The 12,593-nt window shown below is 42.7% G+C and overlaps 8 protein-coding genes across 8 annotated transcripts; 6 read left to right on the top strand and 2 right to left on the bottom strand. All coding sequences in view use genetic code 12, as the record gives it.

The window, feature by feature from the left end:
* Nucleotides 1-34: 34 nt before the first annotated feature.
* PGUG_02597 (uncharacterized protein) lies at nt 35-331 on the bottom strand (the record flags this gene model as incomplete). Its single annotated transcript, XM_001484818.1, has 1 exon — nt 35-331. One exon carries the CDS (start codon nt 329-331, stop codon nt 35-37), a length of 297 nt encoding a protein of 98 aa, XP_001484868.1.
* Nucleotides 332-799: 468 nt separating this feature from the next.
* On the top strand, nt 800-2,611 carry PGUG_02596 (uncharacterized protein; the record flags this gene model as incomplete). The annotated part of the gene is made up of 1 exon (XM_001484817.1): nt 800-2,611. One exon carries the CDS (start codon nt 800-802, stop codon nt 2,609-2,611), a length of 1,812 nt encoding a protein of 603 aa, XP_001484867.2.
* A 593-nt stretch (nt 2,612-3,204) lies between these two features.
* On the top strand, nt 3,205-4,776 carry ACH1 (acetyl-CoA hydrolase; the record flags this gene model as incomplete). The annotated part of the gene is made up of 1 exon (XM_001484816.1): nt 3,205-4,776. The coding sequence occupies one exon, from the start codon at nt 3,205-3,207 to the stop codon at nt 4,774-4,776; it is 1,572 nt and encodes a 523-aa protein (XP_001484866.1).
* Nucleotides 4,777-5,037: 261 nt separating this feature from the next.
* Nucleotides 5,038-6,489, top strand: MDJ1 (Mdj1p; the record flags this gene model as incomplete). Its single annotated transcript, XM_001484815.1, has 1 exon — nt 5,038-6,489. The coding sequence occupies one exon, from the start codon at nt 5,038-5,040 to the stop codon at nt 6,487-6,489; it is 1,452 nt and encodes a 483-aa protein (XP_001484865.2).
* Nucleotides 6,490-6,913: 424 nt separating this feature from the next.
* On the top strand, nt 6,914-8,551 carry PGUG_02593 (uncharacterized protein; the record flags this gene model as incomplete). The annotated part of the gene is made up of 1 exon (XM_001484814.1): nt 6,914-8,551. The coding sequence occupies one exon, from the start codon at nt 6,914-6,916 to the stop codon at nt 8,549-8,551; it is 1,638 nt and encodes a 545-aa protein (XP_001484864.2).
* A 418-nt stretch (nt 8,552-8,969) lies between these two features.
* On the bottom strand, nt 8,970-10,988 carry PGUG_02592 (nucleoporin; the record flags this gene model as incomplete). The annotated part of the gene is made up of 1 exon (XM_001484813.1): nt 8,970-10,988. The coding sequence occupies one exon, from the start codon at nt 10,986-10,988 to the stop codon at nt 8,970-8,972; it is 2,019 nt and encodes a 672-aa protein (XP_001484863.2).
* A 509-nt stretch (nt 10,989-11,497) lies between these two features.
* On the top strand, nt 11,498-11,815 carry RPS25B (40S ribosomal protein eS25; the record flags this gene model as incomplete). The annotated part of the gene is made up of 1 exon (XM_001484812.1): nt 11,498-11,815. One exon carries the CDS (start codon nt 11,498-11,500, stop codon nt 11,813-11,815), a length of 318 nt encoding a protein of 105 aa, XP_001484862.1.
* A 142-nt stretch (nt 11,816-11,957) lies between these two features.
* Nucleotides 11,958-12,563, top strand: PGUG_02590 (ubiquinone-binding protein; the record flags this gene model as incomplete). The annotated part of the gene is made up of 1 exon (XM_001484811.1): nt 11,958-12,563. The coding sequence occupies one exon, from the start codon at nt 11,958-11,960 to the stop codon at nt 12,561-12,563; it is 606 nt and encodes a 201-aa protein (XP_001484861.2).
* Between the last annotated feature and the right edge of the window lie 30 nt (nt 12,564-12,593).

Raw genomic sequence — 12,593 nt, 5'->3', positions numbered from 1 at the left:
AGGTTTTTCGTGTTCTATGAGTCTAGAAAAATTCTCAGTTTACCCCGATCAATGCTCTAGCTTCACTGGTATCTTCATCACCGTCGTAGTTGTCTAAGTACTTTGCGAGATTAGTTCTCTGATCTTCAACCTTTTTCCTTATTTCAGTGATCATCATTTGGGCTTCCTTCAAAAGCACTTCTTGTTTATGAATCAAGTATGGATCTTCATGTCTTTCCTTCATATCAGAGAGAGCTTTCTCTTGGTCGGAAGCTTCCTCGTCATATAGTTTCGACTCTTTCAAAAGTCGTTTCACAACATTAACCTTGATCTCCAATTTAGTAGGAGCCATTTGAAAGGTGTTTATCTATTGTAAAGTCACAGATCTATCGCTTGGTCGTGCAAAGACAAACACTTAACATCGGCTTCGTTATTGTGATTCTACTAAGCGGCGTAGCAGAAATCCCGTCTGTCAAACTTTCTTTCAGCATTCGTTTCGTTGAAACAGTTGCGTAAATATGTGTTTTGTCTCTTCTTTGTCAGGCTTACCGACGTCTTTATGTACCTAAATTCAGTAGAGATTTGCAAACTCTCAAAAAATTGCAAAATCCAAAAATTATAAAACTTTCAATGTACGAATTCCATCGATCGAAGACATCAACCACATTAGTCTTACATCAAATCAATGCAACCACTCTACATTGTCTTGATCGCTGCTAACTGAAGGCTCCAACAGTAGTCGTGTACGAGGCCAAATCAACTCATCTCACTATTTGCAACTCCTACGACAAAATGCCAGAACAGTATAGCCACTAATTATATGACTGACGATAATGTTTCATACCTGGCGTTGAGCATGGAGCTCGATCGTACAATAGAACACTTACGGGCAAAAGAAGGCGTTCTTGCATCAGAACGCATGAGTTTAAAGGAACTTGCAAGCGATATATCCGAATCAGCTGAGCATACTATAGTCTCGATAGGCGATGGATATTTCGTTTCAATGAACCATACAGATGCAACTTCATTTCTTTCGAGGCGGGACAAGTATCTTGAGAAAAGTATAGACGATATCCATTCAAAGATTGATTTCGCAGAGCAAATGAAAGTGAAGTTAACGGCGCCTGGCAATGGGAATGAGAAAGAAGAAAAGCTAAACGAAGAAGGGTTGCCTTTCGTTGAAATTGTTGAAGAGCTAGATGCAAATGGCAACGTGATCTCTTCAAATATAGGCGTTCCAAAAGAAAGGAATTCATCAATACGTATACCTGAGGATTCAAAAGTTGCTGAAATACAAGAAAACACAAGCGGTCAGCTGGAAGCTACAGAGGTACGCACGAATGAAAGCAAAGAGACAAACTCCCGTGAGGACAAAGAAAAAGATGAATGGCAAGAGCTTATGGAAGATATGGGTATCACAGAAGTGAAGGACAGTAAGGAATCTCCCCTGTCATCGAGGCAGTCCCATGAGAAGGATACTAGTGTGCCTTTTGAGGAGGACAAAAGTGGAAGCACAAGTCGGAGTGAACTTGCGATAAACGAAAATGACATGATTAAGTTGGAGCTATTCGACGAGTTAGCGGATGAAGAAGTGGATATCCCAGACAACATGGAGTGGGACTATGATTTCGAGGAAGGAAGCAGTGATGATGCAGACGATTCTCTAGCCGACGAAATGTTATACGGACTGAGAAAGACACAATTCTTGCCAGGAAAAAAGAATGAGGAAAACACCATTAATAAAATGCTTTGGGACAAGATTTCAGACCTAAGAATTAACAAGGAAAGAGCTGGAAATGTTACCACCGTCGAAGACATACAAAAGGAATCAATTAGTTCCTCGAAAAAGTCTGTGAGATTCTCGGACGCTCTCGATATAAAGAGTATAGAAAATGTCGGGGAGCAGCTCAAAAACATTACTTACCCAGATCGGAAACTTTCAAAGTTTAAACAGAATCGGGTTGCTATCGATAGAAATACTTTGCCTGAAGATGGTCCTCCAAAGTCGCACCATCAAGAGACAACAGAGCCATTGAGCGATATTATCGAGAGAGATGTTCCAGTTGGGTCATTACACAACAGTGAAAAATCACACATGTCCCCCCTCGAGGTAGAGGACGCTCATAATGCACAGGAAACGAATAATGTCACCACAAATGGGACAAACAAATTTGACCTCGATGCCATGGCCAAGGCTTACACTAGGGAACTTAACGAAGAGGACCGAGGTGCCGGTAGCATTGTTGTTGAGAAGCTAGATGACTTTGAGAAAGTCAACGCATTGATCATGTCGAGTCAGAATAGTGGAACACTAATGAATGAAACCTACAATGAAGAGTCCACTGAGCAATCCTATGACGATGATGGTAGCGACATAGATGTCGACAGCGATCTGGGGCCCATATTGGAAGAAGAAATAGTTGAAAACAACGATGTCACTTCCGAAGAAATTGAATCAAGTTTACTTCAAGAGCAGATCAATCGTGAGTACCAATATCTCTCACAAAAACTCAGAGCATCGTCGCCAAAAGATAATGAGCCATCTGAAATGGTACCGTTGGATGAAAACATGCAACCTGTACGGATCAGTAGGTTTAAGTCCACGAGAAACAAGCGATATCCGAGGGATTAAACTACATAACCGTATTATATGCATTCGTGCATCGTCGTGCGGTGCGAGCCGATGTAACACCTGTTTGGGAAGTGGTCGTTGTCGGACTTTAGCGCGGATCACTCCGAGAGAGGGGAACGTTTTATAGCATTATAAGTGGCTGCAAGCCCGCAGAAAGGTAGAGAAGCGTTATTCGATAAATCACTATATGATTCCAGCTTGATTTTACAAACTTGCAGCTGTACTGCCCCACAAGCATCAACAGCAATAAGATGCGTTCGTGTGATGCTCAAACGAGCAAAAGTCCGAAGCTCGGTAAGTCGGAGCTCGTTTGCTGGGCCGGGAAAAAAAAATAGTCGGCAGAAGTCCGGGGTGTGGAGCTGACAGAGTTTGCTAGTATAAATACCCCAGATTTTTCAGGCTCGTCTAGAAAACTTCTTGCTCAACAGATTTTTTTTTGCCTGTGAAGTGCGCGTTGTGTTTGTGTTCGTTCCCGATACGACCCCCGCAACAGAAATCCAACACTTTTCAGTTTGTTGAGACTTTTTTTTGGTAACAGTTTATAAGTCTCCGCTGAAAGCAGGACTACATCCTATTCAATTCGTATAGATCAAATGTCAGCTCTCTTGAAACAAAGGGTCAGATACGCCCCATACCTCAAAAAGTTGAGAACAGCCGATGAGTGTGTGGAATTCTTCAAACACGGTCAGTATTTAGGCTGGTCCGGATTCACCGGAGTTGGTGCGCCCAAGGCCATTCCAAGTGCCTTGGTTAACCATGTCGAGAAAAACGACTTGCAAGGAAAACTTGCTTTCAACTTGTTTGTTGGTGCATCGGCAGGCCCTGAGGAAAGCAGATGGGCCGAGCATGACATGATTTTGCGCCGTTCACCTCATCAAGTTGGAAAACCAATTGCTAAAGCAATCAATGAGGGCAGAACTCAATTTTTCGACAAGCATTTGTCAATGTTCCCTCAGGACTTGACTTACGGATTCTACACAAGAGAAAAAGAGAATGACTTGTTGGATTTCACTATCATTGAGGCCACTGCTATCAAGGAAGACGGTTCTATCGTTCCTGGTCCTGCAGTTGGTGGCTCTCCTGAAATGCTTAGTGTTTCCGACAAGATTATCATCGAGGTGAATACTAAGACTCCATCATTCGAGGGTTTACACGACATTGACATGCCAGTGCAACCACCCTTCAGACAACCATACCCACACACGAGTGTTGACTACAAAGTTGGTCTTGACTCCATTCCTATCGATCCTTCAAAGGTTGTTGCAATTGTCGAATCTACCACGGGCGACATTGTTCCTCCTAACACTCCAGCAGATGAAGGATCCAAAGCCATTGCCAATAACTTGATTGAATTTTTCGAGCACGAGGTCAAATACGGACGCATGCCTTCGAACTTGCATCCATTGCAATCCGGTATTGGTAACATTGCAAATGCAGTCGTGGAAGGTCTTGCTGGCTCTAAATTCAAGAACCTTTCTGTGTGGACTGAGGTTCTTCAAGATTCCTTCTTGGACTTCTTCGCCTCCGGTTCATTGGATTACGCTACTGCTACTTCGATCAGATTGACAGAGGCAGGTTTCGACAGATTTTATGAAAACTGGGACGAATTCTCAAAGAAATTGTGCTTAAGATCCCAGGTCGTTTCCAACTCTCCTGAAATCATCAGAAGATTGGGTACAATTGCCATGAACACTCCAGTGGAAGTTGACATATATGCACACGCAAACTCAACCAATGTCATGGGTTCAAGAATGTTGAATGGATTGGGTGGATCTGCAGACTTCTTGAGAAACGCTAAATTGTCAGTCATGCATACGCCATCGGCAAGACCTTCAAAAACTGACAAAACCGGTGTTTCGTGTATTGTTCCATTTGCTACTCACGTTGACCAAACTGAGCATGACTTGGACATTGTTGTCACCGAACAGGGTTTGGCTGACTTGCGTGGATTATCTCCAAAGGAGAGAGCTTTGGAAATCATCAACAAGTGTGCTCATCCTGACTTCAGAGCTCAATTGACAGAATATTATGACAGAGCAATCTTCTATGCCAAGAAGAACAAGTGCTTGCACGAGCCTCATATCTTGAAGGATGCATTCAAGATGCACATGAACTTACAAGAGAATGGTACAATGAAATTGGACTCTTGGGATCAGAAGTTCTAGAGTTTCAGTCATTTAGGGCAGGGAATACAAAAAACAGTAACATAACTCGTAGAAGATAGTAGACGTTACCAATACTAGTTTCCGGGTCATATATCCGCTTAACTAGGATGCCTACTTTGGTATACTGCATATTGACTTTTCTCAGCTGTAGAAATTCTTCGAATCCGTCAATCTACTACATCTCAATATTGAGACAATACATATCTATACTTGTTTTTCAGGCCTACTGCTATAGACATATATTAAATTCTTTATCTGAGCATGAAAGTCTTGGCTAAGTCCCTCTTGAACCGGGCCCATATATCAAGTAGAATAGCTAGGGCACCAAGGAGCAGCTTTTACTTGAACAGATTGCACGCTACACCTTCAAGACACTTCCATGCGAGCAGCGCAACTCTTATCAAGTTTGACCCTTATGAGACATTAGGAGTTTCGAAAGATGCGTCCCAACAAGAAGTTAAAAAGGCTTATTATCAGCTCGTAAAGAAGTATCATCCTGATGTGAATAAAGAAAAAGACGCAGAGAAGAGATTTCATAAGATTCAAGAGTCCTACGAGCTCTTGAGCGACAAAGATAAGAGAGCACAATATGATCAGTTTGGTGCCAGTGCATTTGATGAGCATGGAAACTCCAATCCATACGCTGGAAACCCTTTTGGTGGTTCAAATGGAAACCCATTTGGGGGCAATGCTGGTAACCCATTCGGAGGTATGGGATTTGATTTCGAGGATTTATTCAAGCAAGCATTTACAGGGGGCGGTGGACGTGGCTCCAGAGGTGGACTGTTTGTCACTGAACATGTAGGTGATAATATCGAAGTTCTAAAGACGATATCTTTTAAGGATGCCATCTTCGGTACCAAAGTTCAAGTCAACTACAAGGCTGTCGACTCATGTGGAACCTGTCAAGGATCAGGACTAAAGAAAGGGAAGAAGAAATCCACATGCCCAACGTGCCATGGAACCGGCCAAAGTACCCATATTGTCGGCGGTTTTCATATGTCATCAACCTGTGGGACATGTCAAGGAAGTGGTGTCATAGTACCAAAGAAGGATGAGTGTGGCACATGCCGTGGAAGAGGTGTAGATGAAGTTCCTAAATCTACTACTGTGGATTTGCCTTGCGGTGTTGCGGACGGTACTCGTTTACGCGTGCCTGGTGCTGGTGATGCACCTTTTGTTACGAAGGACCCCTACAATCAGACCAGAAATGGCGATCTTATCATCAGAGTACATGTTACAAGGGACCCAGTTTTCTCTAGAGAAGATGATAAAATTGTTGTCAAGCACGACATCTGGATGACTACAGCAGCTCTTGGTGGGGAAATAGTTGTTCCAACGATCGATGGTCAGAACATCAAGCTAAAATTACGTCCCGGCGTCCAGTCGGGTAGAACCTTGACCATTCCAGAGAAAGGAGTACCTATTAACAGAAATATCAATAACAGAGGCGATATGAAAGTCGTCCTCAATGTCAAAACACTTAATCCTGAAACACCGGTGCAAACAGCTTTATTGGAGGCTCTTGCTGATGCTTTCAACGATAAGAATGCGAAGCGTACCGATGCACACTGGAAAGTTGATGGCGAAGATGAGACCACTGATAAAGTGGATGAAACCTATGATGAGAAAGACCTCCATCCTTCCAAATTAAAGAAGATTGGAAAGTTTTTGGGCAAGTTTTTCAACATGAAAGATGAGCAAAGAAAGTAAACTTTGTATATAGTGTACATAGACTGTAAATTTCACGCCATGGAGAAATCATCCTCGTAGTGTGTATGGTGGATGTGTACGCGAAATCTTCTATTATTATTTTTTTTTTTTCTATCGCGAAAGCGCGTACAGTAACAAAGGCTGAAACGTATGTCATTAAAAGTATAGACCTTTTGATTTTGGAGGTATAGCAGCTCAAGCTGAAAATCCTAGAGGTGGTAGTCGTTCTGAAATATTGCAATTGAATCAGTCGAGAGTCATAATCAATCGTACAAACAACTGACGGATTGACGACGCGCTATTGTTCTTTACGAGAATACCTTCGACGCGCGAAAGAAGTTCTTACCAATTATTACTAGCATTGAAGCGGCGCATAGAAGATTCTTCGTTCTTATTGTTCATCATTGAAGTTAAATCAATCACAATGGACAAGAACAAATCTTTACCCTCGACCCCACAGTATCCCATAAGCGGGAGGCTGCGAGACTTTATAGCACTGTGCCCAAAGATCAACACAAGAGATTCTCCCAATACGCTGGCTGCCACGGTTCGTAATGCAGAACTGAGGAGAGATAACCAGTTCAAGCCGCTTGGACGTGGAGAGAACACCACGCGGCCACACAACCCCACATCAAGCATGAATGAGCTAAATGCTATTCAAAACTACGTGATTCCAATCAAACGAACGCCATCATACCTCACTCCTTCCCAAAGGCTTCAGCTTCGCAGGGACCAGATGTCCAACAGCATCGTTAATTATAGATTACCCGGTGATGACAGAGTTAGATCTAATCGCCAAACGAAAAACCTGGAATTCAGCTCGAACGACCTAGATATCGACGCGGAGGATGATATCTGCAATGTGCCTTTTGCTCCGAATCACGAGTACGCCGAGCAGGGCTACTTCAAAGGCCCGAGGGAAATCAATAGGTACTCAGTTAACACCGACTCCACAAGATCTTCGTCAATATGGAGTCACAATAGTGTCGCTGGAAGAGACTCTACCATCAGCTTGGACACTGAACTTTCATATGACTTTGATTCGAATACAGATTCATATCTTCGAATGAAGTGCCCTAGGCATTCTGACCTCGATGACATTTCTTTTAGGCTAGATGGGAATGAGGCAGCCTACGAATATGAGAACGCCCGTCAGAGATACCGCCTTTTAACCCGCTCATTGGAGGTGATACCTACACACTCGTTAGAATCAGTCCCAGAATCAGGGAGTATTTCAAGTAAGCACTATCTTGACAATTCCAAATCGCTAAGCAACGTCTTAACATACACACGTCCAACTTGGCTACCTCCAAAATCACCCAAGGATAGAAATAAGCATCATAAGGAGGCCAGCAAGATTTTCAGAAATGCCATGAAACAAGTCTCCACTGAACAACAAAAGCGACAAAATGAGATAAAATATCATCTTGAGCAAAGAGAGAAAGACATCGACCGTTGGCACAGCCTTCTAGCCGATGATGAATTACTTCAGGTACGTCACGACCCTCAGTTAAGGGATATGTATTGGAGAGGAATACCGTCGAGTGTCAGGGCAACAGTGTGGACAGAACTACTCAGTTCATCCTCGCGTCTAAACATGGGGGATTCTCGATGGTATCTCAACCAAGTTGATTTGATACTCTGCAATTCTGATCAACTTACAGGTAGTGGTAGCTATGCTGTTCCTTCAAATATCAAGCAGTTTGATCGCAAAATCATACATGATATGCGAAGCCAATTTGGGAGTCAGTTGACTTCTGAACAATTGGCAAACCTACGAAAAGTAATATGGGGTGTGATATTTTTCATGAATGAGCGTTATCAACTATTACCGATTACAAGGGCAACAGCTCAAAACATAAGGACAGACTACTTTTTCCCGGGACTCTTAGATTTGACCTATATTGTTTGGAGAAACAGCGGGGACGTATCGTCAGCCTTTGTCAAGTTCTGTAACTTGTTTCTGTCGCCTACGTTAGCTGACTTGGTCGCCTATATTGGTGAAACAAACGATTTTCAGAGGCGTATTATATTTGAACGATCATACGGCAACTTAATTTAACAGATTCGATTCATTGTTTGACGAGGTTGCCCCAAATCTTAAACTTCATTTCGATACCATTGGACTTCACACAAAGGACTACTTGCATGTTCTTATCTTAGGATTCTTGACACAGATGTTGTCCTCCGAAACCTGTGCACAGATCATAGATATTTACATTATTGAAGGAGTTGACGCATTGTTAAGCATTATTATTGCAACTTTCAGAGTCTATGGTCATAAATTTTTCGGTTCATTATCCGAGGTAAAGAACCTTCTCGTTAAAGGTGTGAGTTCAGAAGATGAACAAATAGGCTTTCAAAGTTCTATCAGAAACGATATGAACCTAGAGATTTTCAGCCTTGCAAAGGGGATCGTTAAGACCACCAATAGGATTTAATACATTCATTCCGTATATTTTTATACGGCTATTTGTACATTACAGTTTTACCTCTTCCAAAAGTTTCAGCAAGCTCTCACCATCGGTTGCCAACTTAAGCTTGAGGACATAGGTCTCAATAGCTTTTGTCTCGTTGTTAAGTACTGGAACTCTTACCATCGACCCATTACCCATTGTCGTATATGTCATAGTTTTGGATACCAAGGTATTAAGCAAGACACGAGAGCTTCCCTCGGACCGCATTAAGATTCTGGTCTTTCCTAATTTCGATTTCAATATACGAACATCACCCAAACCTTTGCTTGCGTAGGGCTGTTCCTTGTTGTTGGGATCAAATCTCATTAGTTTCGCACGCTTTGTAAAGAGCACTTCCTCGTCTTCTTCACCGGTAGAAACCTCTACCTCCGTATTGGAAAGTTGGGCAATTGGTTTAAAATTACCACCAACTTCCTCCTCAACAACCTCCTCCTCTTTCTTGTCATCAGCGGCCTTGTTGAGACCATTTGGGTTGGAAGAACCAAAAGAATTCGACACATTATTTGACCCAAACGAAAAAGCAGGCGTCTGGGCAGCAGCGGAGTTGCTTCCAAAAGTAAACGGCTTTGATGGTGCAGAATTTAAAGCACCAAAGGTAAAGGCAGGTTTTGTCTCTGTTGTTGCTGCATCCAGGGAACCTTTTACTCCAGAAAAATTAAACAGTGGCGGGGTATTACTACTACTCGTGAACTTATTAGGCTCATCACTGGATGTCAGCGTAATACCAAAACCAAACGAGGGGGTTGCCTTTGATTCATTGTTTGTTGCAGTAGAAGTCGTGTTTGTCTTTTCACCACTTTGAACAGCGGAGTTTATACTGGAAGAGCCGGTTCCGAAGACCAGTGGAGTTTCAGAGCTCTGCAGGGTGCCACTGAAATTGAACGAAGGTTTGTCACTATTTGAAGACTCTTGTGGATCAGATTTCCCTGAAATCTTGACAGAGCTCTGGTTTGAATTGAATGTAAAAGGCAGTGTCTGTCCAACAGTCGAGGATTGCGTTCCAAACCCGAAAACAGGCTTATTGGTGGTACTATCTTTGCCTGCCGAGAATGAAAAAGATGGCGCTTGGTCTACTTTTGTAGTCTGAGGAGCTGCAGAACTTGAACCAAACGAGAAAGCTGGCTTGTTTGATGCACCACCACCGAAAGCAGAGGTGGTCTGAACGGGTTTTGACTCAGAAGGGGCTGTAAAACTGAAAGCCGGTTTAGCATTTGTACTCAGATCTGTACTTGACTGAGTGTCCCTTGGTTTTCCTGCCAGCTCAGTTTGCTTGGGAGGCTCAATCTTAAAAACACTGTCCTTTATAGGCTTATTGAAGCTAAAAACAGGACCCTTGATCTCGACCTCAGACTCAGAATCCGAATCGTCCTTCTTTTTGGCTGGCTTGGGATCGAATGAAAAAGGCAGATTCTTGGCTGGCTTAGCCTCGAAGGTGAATTTTGGTCCCTCAATCTTAATTTCGTCTTGTTCAGAGTCAGAGTCAGAGGATTTGTTTTCATTTTTACCTTTGGTATCATCTCCAGAGATTTCCATTCCTTCAGGTTCTTGCGAACCTTCAGTTTTGGTGCTAGCAATACCAAAGGGTGTACTTGACACTTGAGGTTTAGGGCCCCCAGTGATGTCTTTGTAGTAATTGATGTACTTACTAGCAACACCAGTGAGGTCCGCAATAGTACCGGGGGCTTCTGCCTTCTTTATAGCAGCGATGAATTGTTCATTGAGGGCACGTATACGCTCGTTCTTATCACTTTCACCGTTAGTCGTATTCTTCGATGCAAAGTTGCTACCAAAAGTGAAGCCAGTACTTGGAATTGTCTCATTTTTGAATGTTGAAAATGATGGCGTGGTCGCTGTATTGGTTGAAATGTCACTAGTGCCGCGATGACCTCGAGGTTTCAAGATCTTTCGCCTACTCATAACTGCAGACGATGCTTTTGAAGGTCCTGAAAAAGACTCATCATCGGCCTCTCCGGTGCCATATGTTTCTCGGGTTATCTGGTCCTCAGCTGTTCGCTTCGCCATGTTTTGGTCGAAAGTCGGACTTGCTGGGATTCAAGTTACATACCATTTGTTTGTTAGACGACCGAGGTTGAGCCCTCGACGAGTGCACGCGGATCGAGCACTGTCACAGAAGAAACGTGACAAAATCCGGCACTTACTCCTTATCTGCAGGTCCCGCGCGAGGAGCGACAGCGAAAATTTTAAAGCTGAAGTGAACAATTTGTTAGTAACAAGAACCAGTCAAGTATGTGTGAAAATAACTATGTGAGGAAATGGTATACTGTGAATGATCAGTAGAACAACTGTGGAAGATGAATATAGATGATAAGAGTTTAAAGAATACTCATTGCACAATGGGTTTTTCCCATCGTTTTCCAAATTCATATAACCAAAAACACCCCCATCTGAGTGAATCAAAATGGACAAGACAAGACAAACTGGTGCTTGTGATTCACAGCTGGAAAGATTTTTCATCACGAATACGATTTCCTCACATCATAAAATTTTAAATCTCTCTACTAACAAACAGAATGGCTCCAAAGATACAACAAACCAAAGCCGCCAAGGCCGCTGCTGCCTTGGCCGGTGGTAAGAAGGGTAAGAAGAAGTGGAACAAGGGAAAGGTTAAGGACAAGGCTCAACACGTCATCACCTTGGACCAAGAGAAGTACGACAGAATCATGAAGGAAGTTCCAGGATTCAAGTTCGTTTCCGTCTCCGTGTTGGTGGACAGATTAAAGATTGGTGGTTCCATGGCCAGAGTTGCCTTGAAGCACTTGGAGGCTGAGGGTATCATTGTCCCAGTTCTTAAGCACTCTAAGCAAGCCATCTACACTCGTGCCCAATAAGCAGCTCATGCCACCTGACTACTTGTAGTCCTTGATAAGTGTATCTAATCAATAAATCAAGCTAAAGTAACTTACTAAGTAGCAACATTATTCTCGTTAGGTTTCTTTGGCAACTCGCGACAAAAAATTATTATTCTTACATATGAAAATGATAAGGCAGATGGGCATGGAAATACCCTCCATACGACGGGGTTCTCTTCGTATTGCATCGAACAAATTGACCTTGCAGAGATCATTTTTCAAGTTACCAACTCCATTTGGAACTTTTGACAATGGCCTTCAAGAGTACCAAGTGAAAAAAGTTGTGAACGTATCACCGTCCAAAATGTTTGAGATAGTATCAGATGTCTCAAGATATAAAGAGTTTGTTCCTTTTGTTGAGAACTCCTACATTAGCAGTAAAGATGCCCTGGGGCTTCCTACGGCTGCTGGTTTACGAGTTGGGTGGAAACAATTTGATGAAGAGTTTCAATGTAAACTTCGTTGCCAACAGGATGTCCTGGTTATTGCTGAATCTATGAGTATACTGGTATTCGACCTGCTTTACACCAAGTGGAACCTAAAAGAGGTGAAGAACGTGGGCACCACTTCAAGTTGCGAGGTGACATTAGACTTGAAGTACAGTTTTAAAAATCCACTTTACAACACGGTCAGCTCTCTATTCTCAGACCAGGTGAGTAAGATTATGATCAATGCATTCGAGGAAAGGGCAGTGGCTACAAAAATAAAGGAACGGCTAAAATTTTAAGCTGTCAATAGTCTTCATCTATCATTCTTG

The sequence above is a fragment of the Meyerozyma guilliermondii genome, genomic scaffold (genome assembly GCF_000149425.1).
Source record: "Meyerozyma guilliermondii ATCC 6260 scaffold_3 genomic scaffold, whole genome shotgun sequence".
In the NCBI taxonomy this organism is placed as follows: Eukaryota; Fungi; Ascomycota; class Pichiomycetes; order Serinales; family Debaryomycetaceae; genus Meyerozyma; species Meyerozyma guilliermondii.
The sequence above is the reverse complement of the archived record's forward strand: the minus strand, read 5'-3'. Positions and strand labels throughout refer to the sequence as shown.